General features: G+C 36.7%; 1 protein-coding gene across 1 annotated transcript in view; it reads right to left on the reverse strand.

Annotated features, from left to right (window-relative positions):
* Window positions 1-751: 751 nt before the first annotated feature.
* LOC104407571 (transmembrane protein 131-like) overlaps window positions 752-15,187 on the reverse strand; it is a gene marked incomplete at its 3' end in the record, with an annotated part of 57,721 nt that continues 43,285 nt past the window's right edge. The window contains exons 12-26 of the mRNA XM_010016890.1: window positions 14,270-14,378; window positions 13,279-13,432; window positions 13,005-13,175; window positions 12,563-12,673; window positions 12,342-12,476; window positions 11,775-11,879; window positions 10,335-10,421; window positions 6,540-6,692; window positions 6,306-6,381; window positions 6,096-6,213; window positions 3,899-4,037; window positions 3,683-3,792; window positions 3,240-3,306; window positions 2,164-2,315; window positions 752-894 (exon numbers count right to left, since the gene is read on the reverse strand). Coding sequence (XP_010015192.1) covers window positions 752-894; window positions 2,164-2,315; window positions 3,240-3,306; window positions 3,683-3,792; window positions 3,899-4,037; window positions 6,096-6,213; window positions 6,306-6,381; window positions 6,540-6,692; window positions 10,335-10,421; window positions 11,775-11,879; window positions 12,342-12,476; window positions 12,563-12,673; window positions 13,005-13,175; window positions 13,279-13,432; window positions 14,270-14,378 — 1,830 coding nt within the window. The remainder of the gene's footprint in view (window positions 895-2,163; window positions 2,316-3,239; window positions 3,307-3,682; window positions 3,793-3,898; window positions 4,038-6,095; window positions 6,214-6,305; window positions 6,382-6,539; window positions 6,693-10,334; window positions 10,422-11,774; window positions 11,880-12,341; window positions 12,477-12,562; window positions 12,674-13,004; window positions 13,176-13,278; window positions 13,433-14,269; window positions 14,379-15,187) is intronic.

Consider the following 15,187-nt stretch of genomic DNA (forward strand, 5'->3'; position numbering starts at 1 on the left):
TGGTACTTAGTTGCCAGCCAGGGTTAAACCATGACAGTTACACATATCTTATTAGCAAACACATCCCTGAACCACAACATGTAAGAGGTAATGACTAAACTTTACTTGAAGTTTTCTTATTGATCCCTAAAAAAACCAGCAGAACAATCTCAAATAATAATTAACATGTATGCCTGGAAAACTGCAAAGCAGCAAAGGAGAAACATCTCCATACCAGATACAAGTAAGCCTCTTCTACCAGTTCCTTTGGTAATACAGGTACTCTTAGCTGTCCTCTCAGAAGCAAACCAGGGGCCACTGAGCAGAAAACTCCTAACCTCAGAGTAGATTCTTGTTGGGATTGAATTTTCATTGAGGAACATCCCCTATCTTTTTCCCCATTGGCCACGTGCATAAAGATTCTGAAGGTGTGAGGGGAAAAAAAGAATATGCAGAAAGTTCCATCTGTGATTCAATTTGTCTTAAATTTAGGAATTGGAAATAATCCTATTAAATACACTAGGATCTTTACCTCCTCTACTTGAATTTTAGTGGATGAAGGGGTTTTGTTTCCTGTTTCCTAACTTTCAAATTAAAACAAAAAAGCTAAAATATTTCTTTTTCTGCCTAAATAAACAACCAATTTTAATGTATTCAAATGATTTAAACTTCTGGGGCACTAGAAAAGGAAATGTATTTCCACACATTTCAAGTTGTACATGTAGAATGCAATTTCTTTTCTGTTCAGCATAGCAGCTCAAGAAATACTCACTCTCTGAACAGTCTTTTAATAATGCTTCTGTGATTTTAAAGCGTAAAGAACTTCCTGGACCAGGAGGTTTGCCTGCAACCTTCAAGCTCTCAGTCGTTCCTTGTCCTTGTACCATTATGGCATCTATTACAGTCAAATTATTTCTGTGTACAAAGAAAAAGGGGAAACATTCATAAAAGGACTACGCAGTCTATTGCTCCTGCAAGCTTCTCCACAGACTATGAAGTTACATCCCAAACCTAGAGGACAGCTGTATAAGCAGTTCCACACTTAATTCCCCACAATATGGAAGTAAATAGTGTTTGCATAGTGCTTGCAAGACAAAACCCTAAGAAATCACAACATAGCATACAAATAAAAAACCCAATGAAGTACTAAACTTCATATTTCAACATCATATTAATGCATCCCACCTGATACAAAAGTGAAATAGTTACTCAAACAGAGCTCTTTACTAGAAAGATTGAACTTGCACTGCAGCTTGATCTTGCAAATGGCATCTGTAATTACAGTCCCTACTTTAAAGACAGCACTGAATGTATTTAAGAATTCAAGTCTCCAATGGTGGATGAAAAACTGGACAGGAGCTGGCAGTGTTCACTTGCAGCTCAGAAGGCCAGCTGCCTCCGGGGCTGCATCAAAAGCAGTGTGACCAGCAGGTCAAGGGAGGTGATCCTGTCCATCTCCTCAGCTCTCATGAGACCCCCCCTGCAGTACTACATTCAGCTCTGGGGACCCCAAACACAAGAGAGACGTGGACCTGCTCAGTTGGGTCCAGATCAGAGAGCTGGAGCACCTCTTCTATGAAGGCAAGCTAAGACTGTTGGGGTTGTTCAGTCCAGAGAAGAGAAGGCTCCAGGGAGACCTCATTGAGGCCTTTCAGTATTTAATGGGGTGTTATAAAAAAGATGGGGATAGACTTTTTAGTAGGAGCTGCTGTGACAGGACAAGAGGTAACGGTTTTAAACTGAAAGAGGGCAGACTAAGATTAGATACAAGGAAGAAACCTACAATGAGAGTGGTGAGACACTGGCACAGGTTGCCCAGAGCAGTGGTAGATGCCCCATTCCTGGAAATATTCAAGGGCTCTGAGCAACCTGATCTAGTTGAAGATGTCCCTGATCATTGCAGGGGGGTTGCATTAGACGGCCTTTGAAGGTCCCTTCCAACCCAGACTATTCTAAGATTCTGTGATGTTGATTATATATTTATATTAGAAAATAGGTACTGAATACAGTTTAATTACTATAAAACATGCCACAATCACATTTAATCTTTATCCAAACACATATGATTCTGTACCTATTATTGTAAAAGCAACAGTTTCTTATTAACAGCTAATCATGAGTATGATACTATATATAAGTGAAAGACATCAGAAAACCCACTCATTTTTGAAATATCTACCATACCTGATAACAATTAATGATGAAACAGTTTTATTAAGAACTGGAGTGAACTTCACTTTGACAGACTTTCTCTCACCAGGTTTTAGTATTAGGCTTAAAACTGAATGACGAGCCATTCCCTTTGTAAGTCCTGCAGTGCTCTGTAGTGGCTGTACCTTAAAAGAGTATGGAAAACAAAGTGACACTTTTAGAAATAGGAATTTTTTACATATATTTGATAGAAATGATATTATTTTAGTTAGAAAATTGGTCTTGTCATAAACAAGTGTACTACCCAATGACATAATGGGCTTTTTTAACCAGAAAGTCTGATAGCACGTATATTTTCCTACTTACTAGTAAACTATCTATTTATTAAGAAGCAGAACATAAGAAGACAGAATTGAGCTAAACTACACCCATGTGGATTCATAAAGTTCTAGTAAAAGAGAAAGTTCAGAAGTTCTTAAGTGTGCATTTAAACACTGAATTAGCATTAAGCCATTATGTAACATTTTCTATCTGCAAAATTTTCCATTGTTAAAATCTTTCGGGAATATATAAGGGGGAAAAACCAAACTTAAAGCAGAAGAACTACTGAAAGAAATGTAGTTTGCTAAGTTTGCCTTTAGACACCATAAGCATCGAACTGTTAATCTAAACCAAAGTGCAAATAGAGGGGAAAAGGCATGTATATTGTGTGAGAAAGTGTTCAGGATGTGGCATGCTCTGTATGAGAGTATGCACTTAAAGTTGTCCACAAACCCTGAATCACCTGAAGAAGGAAGCAATGGAAAACTCAATACTCTGCTAATTTTAGAACTAGCAACCACTACACTGAAGAAAATAACCTTGTATCAGTAAAAGAATAATTAAACGCAGTTTTCCTGTAACTTCCACAACTGTATTATAGCATAAGCATACAGAAGAAGTAACATTTTAACTGTTACATCTGAGGAAATACTGCTTTTCCCAATTTCCTGAAAGCATCCAACAAAAGCATCACATTTTTCATATCTGAAGACACATACAACTGAACTTTTATTAAAACATTAATATGTCTAAATTTAAAAGTATAAAGAACATATTGAAATACTTACACAGTTTCTGAAGACCTGGAACTCTAGAGTCCTCAGATTGAAATTAGCTGGCTTACTTAAATTAAACCTGAAACAGACATACATTTGTTTTTCCTCTGGGTCAGGGAAAATAATGACATACTTGCATTTATGGATTTTACCTATCTCTGGCAGGACTCAAACAACATGCAGCTGAAGGGATCATTTGATTTTTTTTTTTACATCCCTCCCCCATCCATCCAGTTAAGGAAGAAATTAAACATAATTTTAGCTCAGCAAAAAATACAGATGTGTGTTCAATGGCAATCAGCCTAGATTCAGTTCTCAACTGGCCTCATGATTCAATTCTACAAGTGGCCAACACTGTAACTGCCAACACAGCTGCCAAATACTGCATGCAATTTTTGAAAAATGAATTTTGCTGCAGAGTGAGAATGCCCAAAATACTCTCAAACAATACTTACCGTTGCAACATCTTATCAACAAAAGTGGATGGGTTAGAATACAGAGCTATAGGAAGGAACTGAACATGCACAGGAACATCAGCTGGATTCTCTAGAAAAATTTCTTCTTCCTATTCAGAAACACAATTTTTTAAGTTTACATTAGGATGAATGTAATTAGAAATACTTATTAAAATGCAGCGCCTACAAAATGATACTATCAACAAAATAACTTACTGATGAACTGTTTGTGTTGGTAAGAGGGAAGATTAGATGGCGTGGTGAACTAAGTATGGATGGCCAGGCCATTTCTGCTGTAATTTTCAGCCGGACATCCTTCTGGAGGTCTGTGTCTACTTCAAATACAGCATTCAGTCTGGAGAAACAGTTATAGAACTTACTTTACAGGAAGGAAATAGGAAAAGCGTGGAAAAATCCAAGGGCTTAATTCAAAGCACTCTAATGACATCAGTTTGAGGAATAGCACAACACATTATATTTACATGCAATTCAGAAACCCATTGAGCTCTGCCCATATTTACTGCTATTAAACAGCACAACAGAAACCACCAAAACATACTAAAGGAGTCCAACCCCAAGATTCTTAAGATGTTCTCTATGAAGTATTGTTGTCAACATCCATCCATTCATTCCAGATTCTGTTACGGCCTTTTACAGATAAAAGTGAGCAGAAAAACATGGTGCTTACGCACAGCATCACAAATCTTTTGGTATTTGTATTTCTCTTAAATCACTGCTCTCTGGACAGTGATACAAGAATTTCATCTTTCATTAGAAAGCACCTAGCTTCTACTATTGCAGAAACAAATTTTGAGAATATAACTGAGATTCAGATCAGTAAAAAAAAAAAACAAACCCAAAATATATTTGAAGATTTGCAAATGTATAAACAATAGAAAGGTAAAGTATCAGTCCTGCTACAGTCTGTTTCCAACACAACATCCAGACACCCACTATCCAGAAAATGCATTTTGCCTGCACATGTGTAATGTAATGGATACATGGAATATCTGTGGAGAGAAGGGATGCCATCCAGTGGGACCTTGACAGGCTTGAGAGGTGGGCCTGTGCACCGATGCTCACGGCAGAGACTTGAAACTAGATGATCTCTAAGGTTGCTTCCAACCCAACCATTCTGTGATAATATGTGCCTATACTCCTGCCTAACAAATCTAAAGCAAAGCTGACCCAGTCACACTTGGTGCTAGCTACTATTTCCATCAGTGAATGAAGTTCTTCGCTATGAACCCACCTCCGTAACAGACTTGGTTCCTGTTCTCTCCTACAAGCTCTCCACCATGTGCTGAAACAGGACTAACAGTATTGAGTTCTCCAGTCAGCACAACAGATGAAACGCTACACTTCAAACCTAAAGAAGCATTCTTCATAGAGAAGAAATGCCCAAGCCTGAAACCTCTCTGTATTCAGAAGGAGCAGTTTCTCCTTTGCTGAATGCTACCTTGGTTAATTTTAACTCTCTTTAGAAGCATTACATATTTTAGATTATATATGATATTGAATAATATTAAATCATTTTATATTATTCTAGCTAGAACTGCTAATTATTCAGTAGTTTTTAACAGAATTTTCCTTCACTGTCCTCTTACTGTAGGTAATAGGACATTCTTGAAGTTAAACAGATTTTGTTTAGATCAAATTCGTTCAGGAGTTGCTAATATACCAGCACTGGAACAAAAAAGCAATAATGGAGGTACACTTCAGTTACTCTATTTAGCTATGTACAGTCTTTTTGTTTCTCCACAAATAGGCATACAGTTTTGGAAAGGTAGTCTTCATCACAGAAGACACATGGCCTCATTGTTAATGCCAACTCTGTCTCTTGGAGATTAAATCACTTTATGCATGAGAAGGCAGATGTTTAAAAGATATACAGCAGCCTGCAGAGTTCGACTTTTCCTAAATATTAAATAGCAATCATTAATCACCTTCTATTTAGCAAATCTCAAGGAAGAATACCAGACAATTTGATCATTCACTGAAATGCAATAATCTCAGAATAGTAGCAATAGGAAACCTTATGAAATATTAGAGGGATATTGAGGTCACTACTTCAAAATGGATTAAGCAGGGACACTGTATAAACATTATAATCTGATTTTGGAAATCTTTGCAGAGCAGAGACTGCCTTGCTGTTAACATCTTTTCAACAACTGCAGCATAATCCAGTGGAAGGTAACTCTGAGTATGGCGTTTGACTTGAGGAGTTTATTACTGCTTTTTAAACTTTTAAAATATTCTCATTAGAACTTTGCAGAGAAGGCCACGTAACTCCTTCTTGGCCCCCTCTCAAACAGCACCACAATGTTAAGGAACCTTGTATTTCGCAAAAGCACACATAACACAGAATATTGTGATTTAAGGCCTGAGAAAGTAACAGCAATAAAATACTTACCTGTGGCTTGAGTTCTCTTTAATTTCTGTCCATTCTTTGAATAAATTCTCATGCAAATCCCAGTCAGAATCCCATGCATCTTCTTGCATTGCTATGCTGTGCTGAGCTTTAGATTCCGCTTTAAGAAATAATGCAATTTTAAACTCTTCATGTAAAATCACTGCTTACAGAGAAAACGTTAAGACTTTTATTGAAGCTGAAATTACTTACATTTAGATAGAAATGGCAATCCTACATAACAATGATCTCCACATTGTAAACCAGGATCAAAATAAATATTTGCAATCTGCAAAACAGGTAAGAACAGATCCATTAAGAAACGGCACAGTAAATCTAATGACCAAAGGAAAACGAAAGAAAGAAGATTCCTGATGACCAATGAAACTTAGCATATGCTATATATGAGAGAACTTGTAAACATGTAGAAATGAAGCATAAACAAACCTTTGACTTTTTTCCTGGCTCTAAATCTTCTTTATTACTTCTTAGCCTCTTATAATAAAACCTTACATCTTCTGTCAGGGAGCGGATGTGTTGTATTTTCACTTTCTGAGAAAAGGAGTTCATAATGTTCAGGCTCTGGTGAACCACTTTCCCCTAAAGAAAAGAAAGGATGAAAAAAGTCTGCAGGATATACATGTGTATTCACTTATGCAGGCTGGCAAAGACAACAGCAGAGCTGAAATGTTAAATTGACATATTTAATTATGCTTTCTTAAAAAAATAAAAACTGCCACTTGTAACACTTCAAGGTTTCTGTCAAGTTGTAGTCTCTCCTCCATCTGCTTCCAAACACAGTTCAACCCTCTTTCAAAATTAAGTACACCTTAAGTGTCTTGAAGAGCTACGACAAGAGTTCTCCTTAATCAAATCATGTTAAAAAAATAGCAGAGGAGGAATGGCAAAAGAAAACTTCTATTTTCTGAACCTCCTATTACAAAAGGGAAACAAGCTTCTTGTAAGACATCCAGTATGTAGTTACTAGTAACTAGAAAAAATCTGAAAGGAACAGTAGTGAAGCTACAGGTTACAAACACTGCAAGTGACAGAGGGCATTTAAGAACACAGGTACAACCCTCCTTCTCACTCCCATAGAACATGGAGTTTAATTGTTTGTCATGATCAGGATCATTACGATGCTCAAGCTCTCCCCCTGCCCTCACTTGTAAATCAATGATTCTTTGGCCATGTTTTTTACCTTATCTCAAAACCCAACCCTGACAAGTAGAGAGTAAACAATAAATAAAAACCAAACCAAACAATAAAAATGCACAACTCGGGGCCACTGACAAGATTTCAGATTTATATGAACTAAAGGAATACAAGCAAATTTAACTACTCAAGACTATGTTCTAACAAACATGACTAGAGTTTCTCATGCTCCCCTTAAATCAATACTTTTCGCTTTTTAGAAATTTCTCTAAGGTCAGGACTGAAGTGGAGAGATGGAAGAGATGCACTTTTGCAGACTCATGATTTGTCTGTAGCCTCAGGAAATAGTCACATATTGTAACAGTCTCAACATACCTTAGCTTCACCTATGGAATCCTATGAGTAACAAACTACCATCAACTGGGCAAGATAAAGGTTTGTTAAGCTCTGTAGAATAAATGAACAGTATTTTACTAAGACCCTTAAGCAGCATTCAGACATGAAACAACAGATAAGTGAAGAAGACTTTACCCCTCAGTAATAAGAAAAACAGAACAAAGCTACTTAACATATAGGTCCTCAAAGATGAGCTTTGATGAGGGAAGAGTTGAGAGGTAGCACTGTGAACTAAAAATGCCATTATAAAGCACAAGTCAGTGCAGTTAAGATCTGTTTAAACCAAGACACTGATCTTTACAAGGCCTGTATGCACTGTCAGTGTATTGCTGACAAACTTTGACACAACACCAGAAATCACACTTAGGTGCAAATACACTAAAAACAAAGACAGCAGTGGGAACTGGGCAGCTGCAAGAGGAATACATCCTAGGTACGAACTGAAATCAAGTGTTACTAAAATTGTAGTGCCTAGTTATTCCTGGACCTTACAGCTGTCAAATGCCTCTACCGACACTGAAACAAGAAGAACTGATGTTATTTTAGGCTTATTTTCCTAAGTAACGGAGGCATTACAGAACAACTAGATGTAAGAGTATCATAAATTCAGTGATCACAAGTTTAGCTTTAAATGAATCCAAGAAAAAAGAAGACTGCTGTCAATGTTCTCAAATACCAGAAGAGCCAGTAACTAGTAAGTAAAGCTGACTGCTCGGAAAAGCTTGGGGCTTGAACAAATAAAACAGTCTAGAACCTTGTCAAAGGTGATCATTACATCTGATTCTATACCCCTGAGCAAAATGCTGGAAGCCAAAGGTCCGCTGAATGGATAATAACATGCAAACATTACTAGAAAAGAGCATGAACAGTAAAAACCACAGCAGTCTGGGGATGAGAAAGAATGATGACAGCTGTCTCTTAGGGGCTGAGCAACAGGTGCTACAAGAAGTAGTACCTGCCAAAACAAAACAAAAGAAAAAAAGATAATCAAGCTGAGCAAGACCTTGGGCATACACTAAGACACATCAAGGAGCTCTTCAGCCATTCCAGTTAGAAAAACATCAAGCAAGATTTTAAAAAAATTACTTCTTTGTGGCCCAAAATGGAACAGAGTCTTTTCATGGGGCATGCAAGAGGGAAAACGATCTTGCCAGGAACTGGTACATATAAATTAGGATACAGAACATAGAAATCGCCCTCTCTTTAGTGAAAGAAAGGGAAACAGACCTGTAAGTTATTTCAGTTTATCAAAGGCTTACCACGCAGCTCATAGATGAGGTTACAGAATACAGCAGTCAGTGCAATAAATATCCATATAATGGTGAGGCCATATAGTCAAGCAAAAAACACAGATCCTCAGGATAAAAAAGAACAAGCGATCTTTGCAACTGTGGGCATGACCATTTGACCTCAAGAGTAGCAAAAGACTTCAGAACAATTTGAGAAGGGGGAGCACAGAAGGGAGATAATGGGGCAAATGTAGCAATGACTTACTGAAGTCCTGCTGTCTGACCTATCCTCCTCCGACGAGACTACTGCATTACTTTGTAAAAACTTACCATTTGTCTACTAGACATGAGGTAAAGCATTTGGTAAAGTGCTAGTAAAAAATTACTATTTGAGAGTGCACAAACTTTAAGATAAGCAGGAAATACTAAAGAGCTACTGGAAGAGAAGATAAGGACAGGGGATGCTCTACAACAGATTGAGCCTAAGCAGGACAGACAAAAACCAAAAACCATTTCCACCAACATACATGGAGTTGGTTTTATCCTTTCAGAAAACTGCCATCTCTATCTCCTTTTGCTACTTTCTCCCCTCCCCCTAGTTTTCAATCTGTTGATTTTCCTATGATTTTCCCTATGATTTTCCATCATACTACATTCCCCACTAATCAGAAAGTCACAAAGTTCAGACTTCAATGAAATACCAACTGCAAAGTCAATATGCCTTGACTGCCTATGCTTCTGTGGTTATGCTGAATGCTAAGTGAGAACAAGTATTATCTGGTTAATAGCTTACTGCCTGCGCCTGTAGCCCTGAGCAAAGCAGCTGCTTTCAGCACTCACTGAATAAACACTACTGCAGGAGCAGGCATGAAAATAATCATTACATACTTTGGCAGAGAGCTGCAGACCCACATGGCTTGCTTGATTTCTTGTTCATGTACTTTACCATGCACCCTCAAGAGATCTACTTTCAGACTGGAAGCACTACAGTAATACTTCCACAGAGATCAAGGACTTCTTATACTAAACCATCACTTAATTAACTGACTTGGTTGTCTTTGGTATTATACCTGAATCTGAAAAACACATTTGTGCAATTTCATCTCTCTCCTACTCTTGGTGTTAAAGAACATGGATTTGTAATAACTAATCCACATAGCTGTAACCACAGCTATGTCAGAATGAAGCTGCAAAGAAATCAGGTTTGGGATCATACCGGTACTCCAAGATCCCACTCAAGTTCACAGTAGAGAGGATGCAGGGATAAATCATGTGAGGGGAAAAAAAACCAGCACCAAAACCCAACCAAAAACTAGTGACAAACTGAACCATAACAGTTCAGTAGCGCAATCATTCCAGCAATTTGACATCAAACAACTCAAGACAGTGGTTTCTCTTGAAGAGAACAGATAAATAAGAACAAAGCAAGAAAACATCAAATGCTATGACCCAAGCCTCTTACCGGAAAAGAAGGGGGAAGAAAAACATGTCTTGGGGAGCAGGTCAGCGAGCCTACAGCAATCACTGCCTTCACTGGTATGGTTAAAATCTGGGGAAAAAAAAGAAGAAAAAAGTTTTGAGAAAAAAGTACTTAAATTTCAGCCTTTAATCATCTCTTCCACTTTTAAATGGCATAGAATAACAAACCCCTGAAATGCTACAATAGTCTAGGTTTATATACCCATTTAGAACATGAAGACATGAATTTAGATTTCAATACATCATCATATTCAGAACAGTCACTCCATATTGCCAGGAAGCACACCTTTGCTCAGTCATACTTAGCACCATTCTATACGTAAAACAAAAGCATGGTTAAAATATAAGCTCTCCAGTGGGGCATTAAATAGGTCTCACTTGAATGGGCCTTACTTTGATGGAAAACAGGAGGATAACATCTTCAAAGTAAATGGGTATGAGGGAAGAAGACAATATAAGCAGTCATGGTAAGACCTCGAAATAGATGTAGACTTAGAAAAAGGAGTGTGAACAGGATGGCAATGAGATCCTTTCTGTGTATTATTAAAGCTGTATTTATATATCATAAGTGTGTGTGTATATGTATATATAAAGCTATATAAATATAGCTTATACAGATTCTGCAACTGAAGGGTCACATACCTGTATGAACATATCTTTTAAAAAAAGCTTAAAAATCTCAGCAAACTAGCAGGAATTAGGAATTTCTCCTTTTTCGTAGCTTTGTCAGAACCACACAGTAAGTTATGCAGTTTTCTGACTTCATAAACAGTGTCACTTTTTCCTACGTGTATCACCCAAAAATATTAAATACAGATTCCATTATGTATTAGAATCCCTCTCTTCTGCAAAATAATTTATTAACAGGGAAGGCATAAAAAGTTGAGAATTAACTGGTTTTTCTTCTCTCCCTTATTAATCTTAGTGTAAGGACTCTGTTTCATCAACTGTCAGTAAACTACAATTTCTCCAAAACAACTTTCACATTGGGTTTTAACAAAAAAAAACCCCTTTGAAATTATACCTCAATTTCAGTAAATGATAACGTACCCAAAAGTACATTGTCAGCATGTGTTATGCCAAAAGATCCATGCATTGATGCTTTGAGCATGTGTCAAGTCATTGACGAACCCATGCCTCTAAACATTGGGTCAGATTTAAATGGGTATTTCTGAAAGCCAGATGAAAATCATAATGAATATCATTCTTTATTCCTTCAGAGAAGACACAGTATAAGTAGCATTACTGTTGTTTGATGCAGGGTTAACTTGCAGAGATAACTTGATCTCCAGAGGTCCCTTTCAACCTAAACTTCTTTCTATATTGCCATTTGCCCACTAATACAACTCTTAAGGCTTCACACTTAAAAACTGAACATATCATACATGAATATACAACACTCATGAATATACAACCGATTTACCTCATAATCTGTCGTGATTTGTACAGCTCCATCATGAATTCCTTCAAGTTCTTTTGCTATTAGTTTTACTCTAAACACAGCATAATAACCCGATGCTAGTATCACCTGTAAATGGTAGAAAAAAAGAGTATTCCATTAAATGGAAAGAAAATTCACTAAAAAACACACCCAACATCCTCTTATTTAAGTGAATCAAAATCCAACTGAAACAACTGTCAGTGGTAAAAAAATTCAAACATATAAGATACTAGCACAGGAATTATTTATTCCTTGAGGTGATAAATTCCACTCCTCCCAGACAAATGATGAGCATCACCCAAGGGTATGAAAGTTACTGTTTCTGAGGCTTCCCCTTTCAAAATCTGACCAATCTGAACATAATACTGCTTCCTAAATATAAATCATTAAAATTCTATATGCTTTATCATAATCGAATTCAGACAAAAATTAAGAATTCTTATCCTCCCTCCCCCCGATAAAACAAAGCTGCAAGAAGTTGCACAGATTTGTGTTTATTTCCCCCCCTCCTAAATCTGGCTTTACGCAATGATTCAAAGGATTACTTACTGAAGACTGATCGGATGCACTAGCATTCTGTAGCTCATGGTGGTTTGCAATTATTGTTGTTCTGTTTCCCTTTTCAGTGGTTAGAAGTTCTATGGCCAAACCATCCCCTATAATATGCCAACTTTTTATAGCCAGCTTAAAAAGAACAAAAGGGAGTGTTTTCAGTAACAACACTGACGTAAATTTTTTAAAAGGCAAAGTAAAAATAAATCCATCCTTACCTCTATTGGATTGCTGTTGATGACTGCAAATAAAATGCTGGTAGCTTCTGTTGCACTCAATATGCCAAAATCTATAAACCGTTCCTCAGTTTTTGGAGGCAGTACAAAGTACTAGAAAAAGTGATAAAGGAATTTTAGCATAAGCCAAATAAAAAATGTGCTCAAACTCTAAGCTCATTAACAAATGCATTAAGAAATCTAATACAGCAGTACTGTGACAATCTCAAAATTTTATACATTTTGTATGTAAAACTAAAGGGAACAAAAGAAGAACTTTTCAGCAGTAACCAAAGCTGTTTAAGGAAAGAACTGGTAAAATCATTTTGAAATGAAAAACCCCATCCTCCCATAAAGATAAAAAAAAGAATTGGAACCAGTCCAATGAAGTCTGCCTCTAATTAGACTAAAATACCTAACGAACAAAAAAAGTGAAAATACTTACATCTAAAAATCCTGTGTATGCTCTGACAGGTAGGTGAAATTTAGAAGCATTGGTGATAAGTAAAATATTATTATCTATATGAACAGATGATGTGGAAGGCATAAAATGAAGTGTAAAAATATATCTGGATTCATTAGGCGGAATTAAGACTGGTTTACTGAAGTTCTGGACCTAGATCAGTGAACAACGAAGATCAATGTTACAATTTAACAAAATGCAGCACATTTAAATATTTACTATTAGGTTAAAAAATGGTCACTGAAATGGGGCTTACTTTAAACATTGGTTTTGCTTCTTCTGGTAGCACAACATCATGTATAAGGACTGCAAAACTGAATGTGTTTGTTAGATAGATCAGTCTTTCCACAGAATCAGCAGCACTGTCACGGATGTGAAACAGTGTGGCAGCATGATCAAATCCTAAATATCTATTTAAAAAAAAAAAAAAAACAACAACAGTATGAGAAAAATGAAGGCTTTCCTCAAACACAGAGTGTTTTCCTTGCACAAAAGACTAGAATTCGTTCAATACAACAGCAAAAAAGGTACACATCCCACTGCATGCTGAAACTGTATTATTAGCACTAAGAGTATATTGATCATTCACTAATTCAAACAAGAAAATACTTAAATCAGCATACAAAGAGGATTAAAAAGAAGTGTGTAAGTATTAAGATAGTTTGCAAATCATGCGTATTTCTTATTAACCAAATCAAGCATCTGCAACATGAAAATTCTAACAGGTAAGGTTTAGTTTGTTTGCCTTTAAAATACTCTGTCAGTTCTGCTGATAAAGTAGCACACTGCATTTCAACAATATTTTAGAAGTCAACTTAGCCATATTTGTAAATAAATATCAAAAATAAGGAAGTCCTGACAATTCTTCTTTGCTTAAAAAATATTTTCTCTACCCTTATTTCATATAGTGATAGAACAGCAAATGCAAAACTGGAAAGATTTCCAACATGGCATCTTTAAAATGTCTCATCTGCAGACCTAAACTGCTCTGAAAAAACAACTCACTAAAGTCACTTTGAACCCAAGCCGTGAAACTATCTTATGCATTACTAAAACCACCTCATCTTCTAGCATAAAACCTGAAAAATTCAAACAAGTAATTGTTCTTCTAAATGAGCTCCAGATTGAGTAAACTTGGGTATTACTTCTTTATATCTTCTCTCCCCCTGAAATGGCTAGATTCCCTGCTACATCTGCTAATATACAGCATTTAGTTTTTGAACTATGCTCAATTACTGTAAGCTTACCCATCCAACACTTCTGCTTGATACGGTATTTCAAGTTTGGAGTAGCTCTTCTCTTTTGCTTTAACAGTTATTTTCCCAGAAGACTGTGATGCCTTTTTTGCTTTTGATGCTGTACATGTAAGAATATAAGAATTTTGTTAAAGCAGACAAAAAAAAGAAAAAAAGAGAAAAAAAAAAAAAAAAGATCCATTAGTTAGACTAGCATGAGTAGAAGAATAAAAGCACAGAGCTAGCCCAGAAAGAGAAAAATGGATCTTGAGAAAATTTCACTACGCAACTGACATGGAATAAATCTAAGAAGTAGGATACCAGAGTTCTGAATTCCTCCCCTTTAACACCAGATAGCTGATCTGCCTGAGTTAGTAAGCTTATCTATGATAGCACAGCCTGGTTGTTCCTGTAAAATATGTAATTTAGACATACGATTCTATGATTCTATGTCCAGAGCATAATTCAGACCCCAGGTGAGCTGAATTCCCCACTTAAGGGTATGGAATATACATATCCCTCTGCTAATAGAATAGAAACTCGAGAGGGATGGGCTCCTTGCTTAGGACTACCCATTGAGCAGGACTTTGGGCCAGGACATTTTAATTACGAAGAAATCAAAGACATACTAAACTTTAGAGAAATGGAATCAGAATCCATGTACAAACCTAAACTACAGAAGCACCAAGAAGGATGCTCACAGGTCTGTTCCAAGATCACAGAACAAGGAATGTTACCCTGGCAGCAGTATCACCAGAAAAGTCAAGGGATTCAAATACTAGTTAGGAGAAGCCACCAGTCCCTAACGAGCCTGCATATACTAGGACAGCTGAAATAGCACTTATTTAGGGCTGGCTGCTTCACTGAAGAGAATTCAAATCAATCCCTCAAACACATTAAGCAGCTTGACTGGGTATTTTTCCCGAAGTC

The sequence above is a fragment of the Nestor notabilis genome, unplaced genomic scaffold, assembly GCF_000696875.1.
Source record: "Nestor notabilis isolate BGI_N333 unplaced genomic scaffold, ASM69687v1 scaffold15016, whole genome shotgun sequence".
NCBI lineage: Eukaryota > Metazoa > Chordata > Aves > Psittaciformes > Psittacidae > Nestor > Nestor notabilis.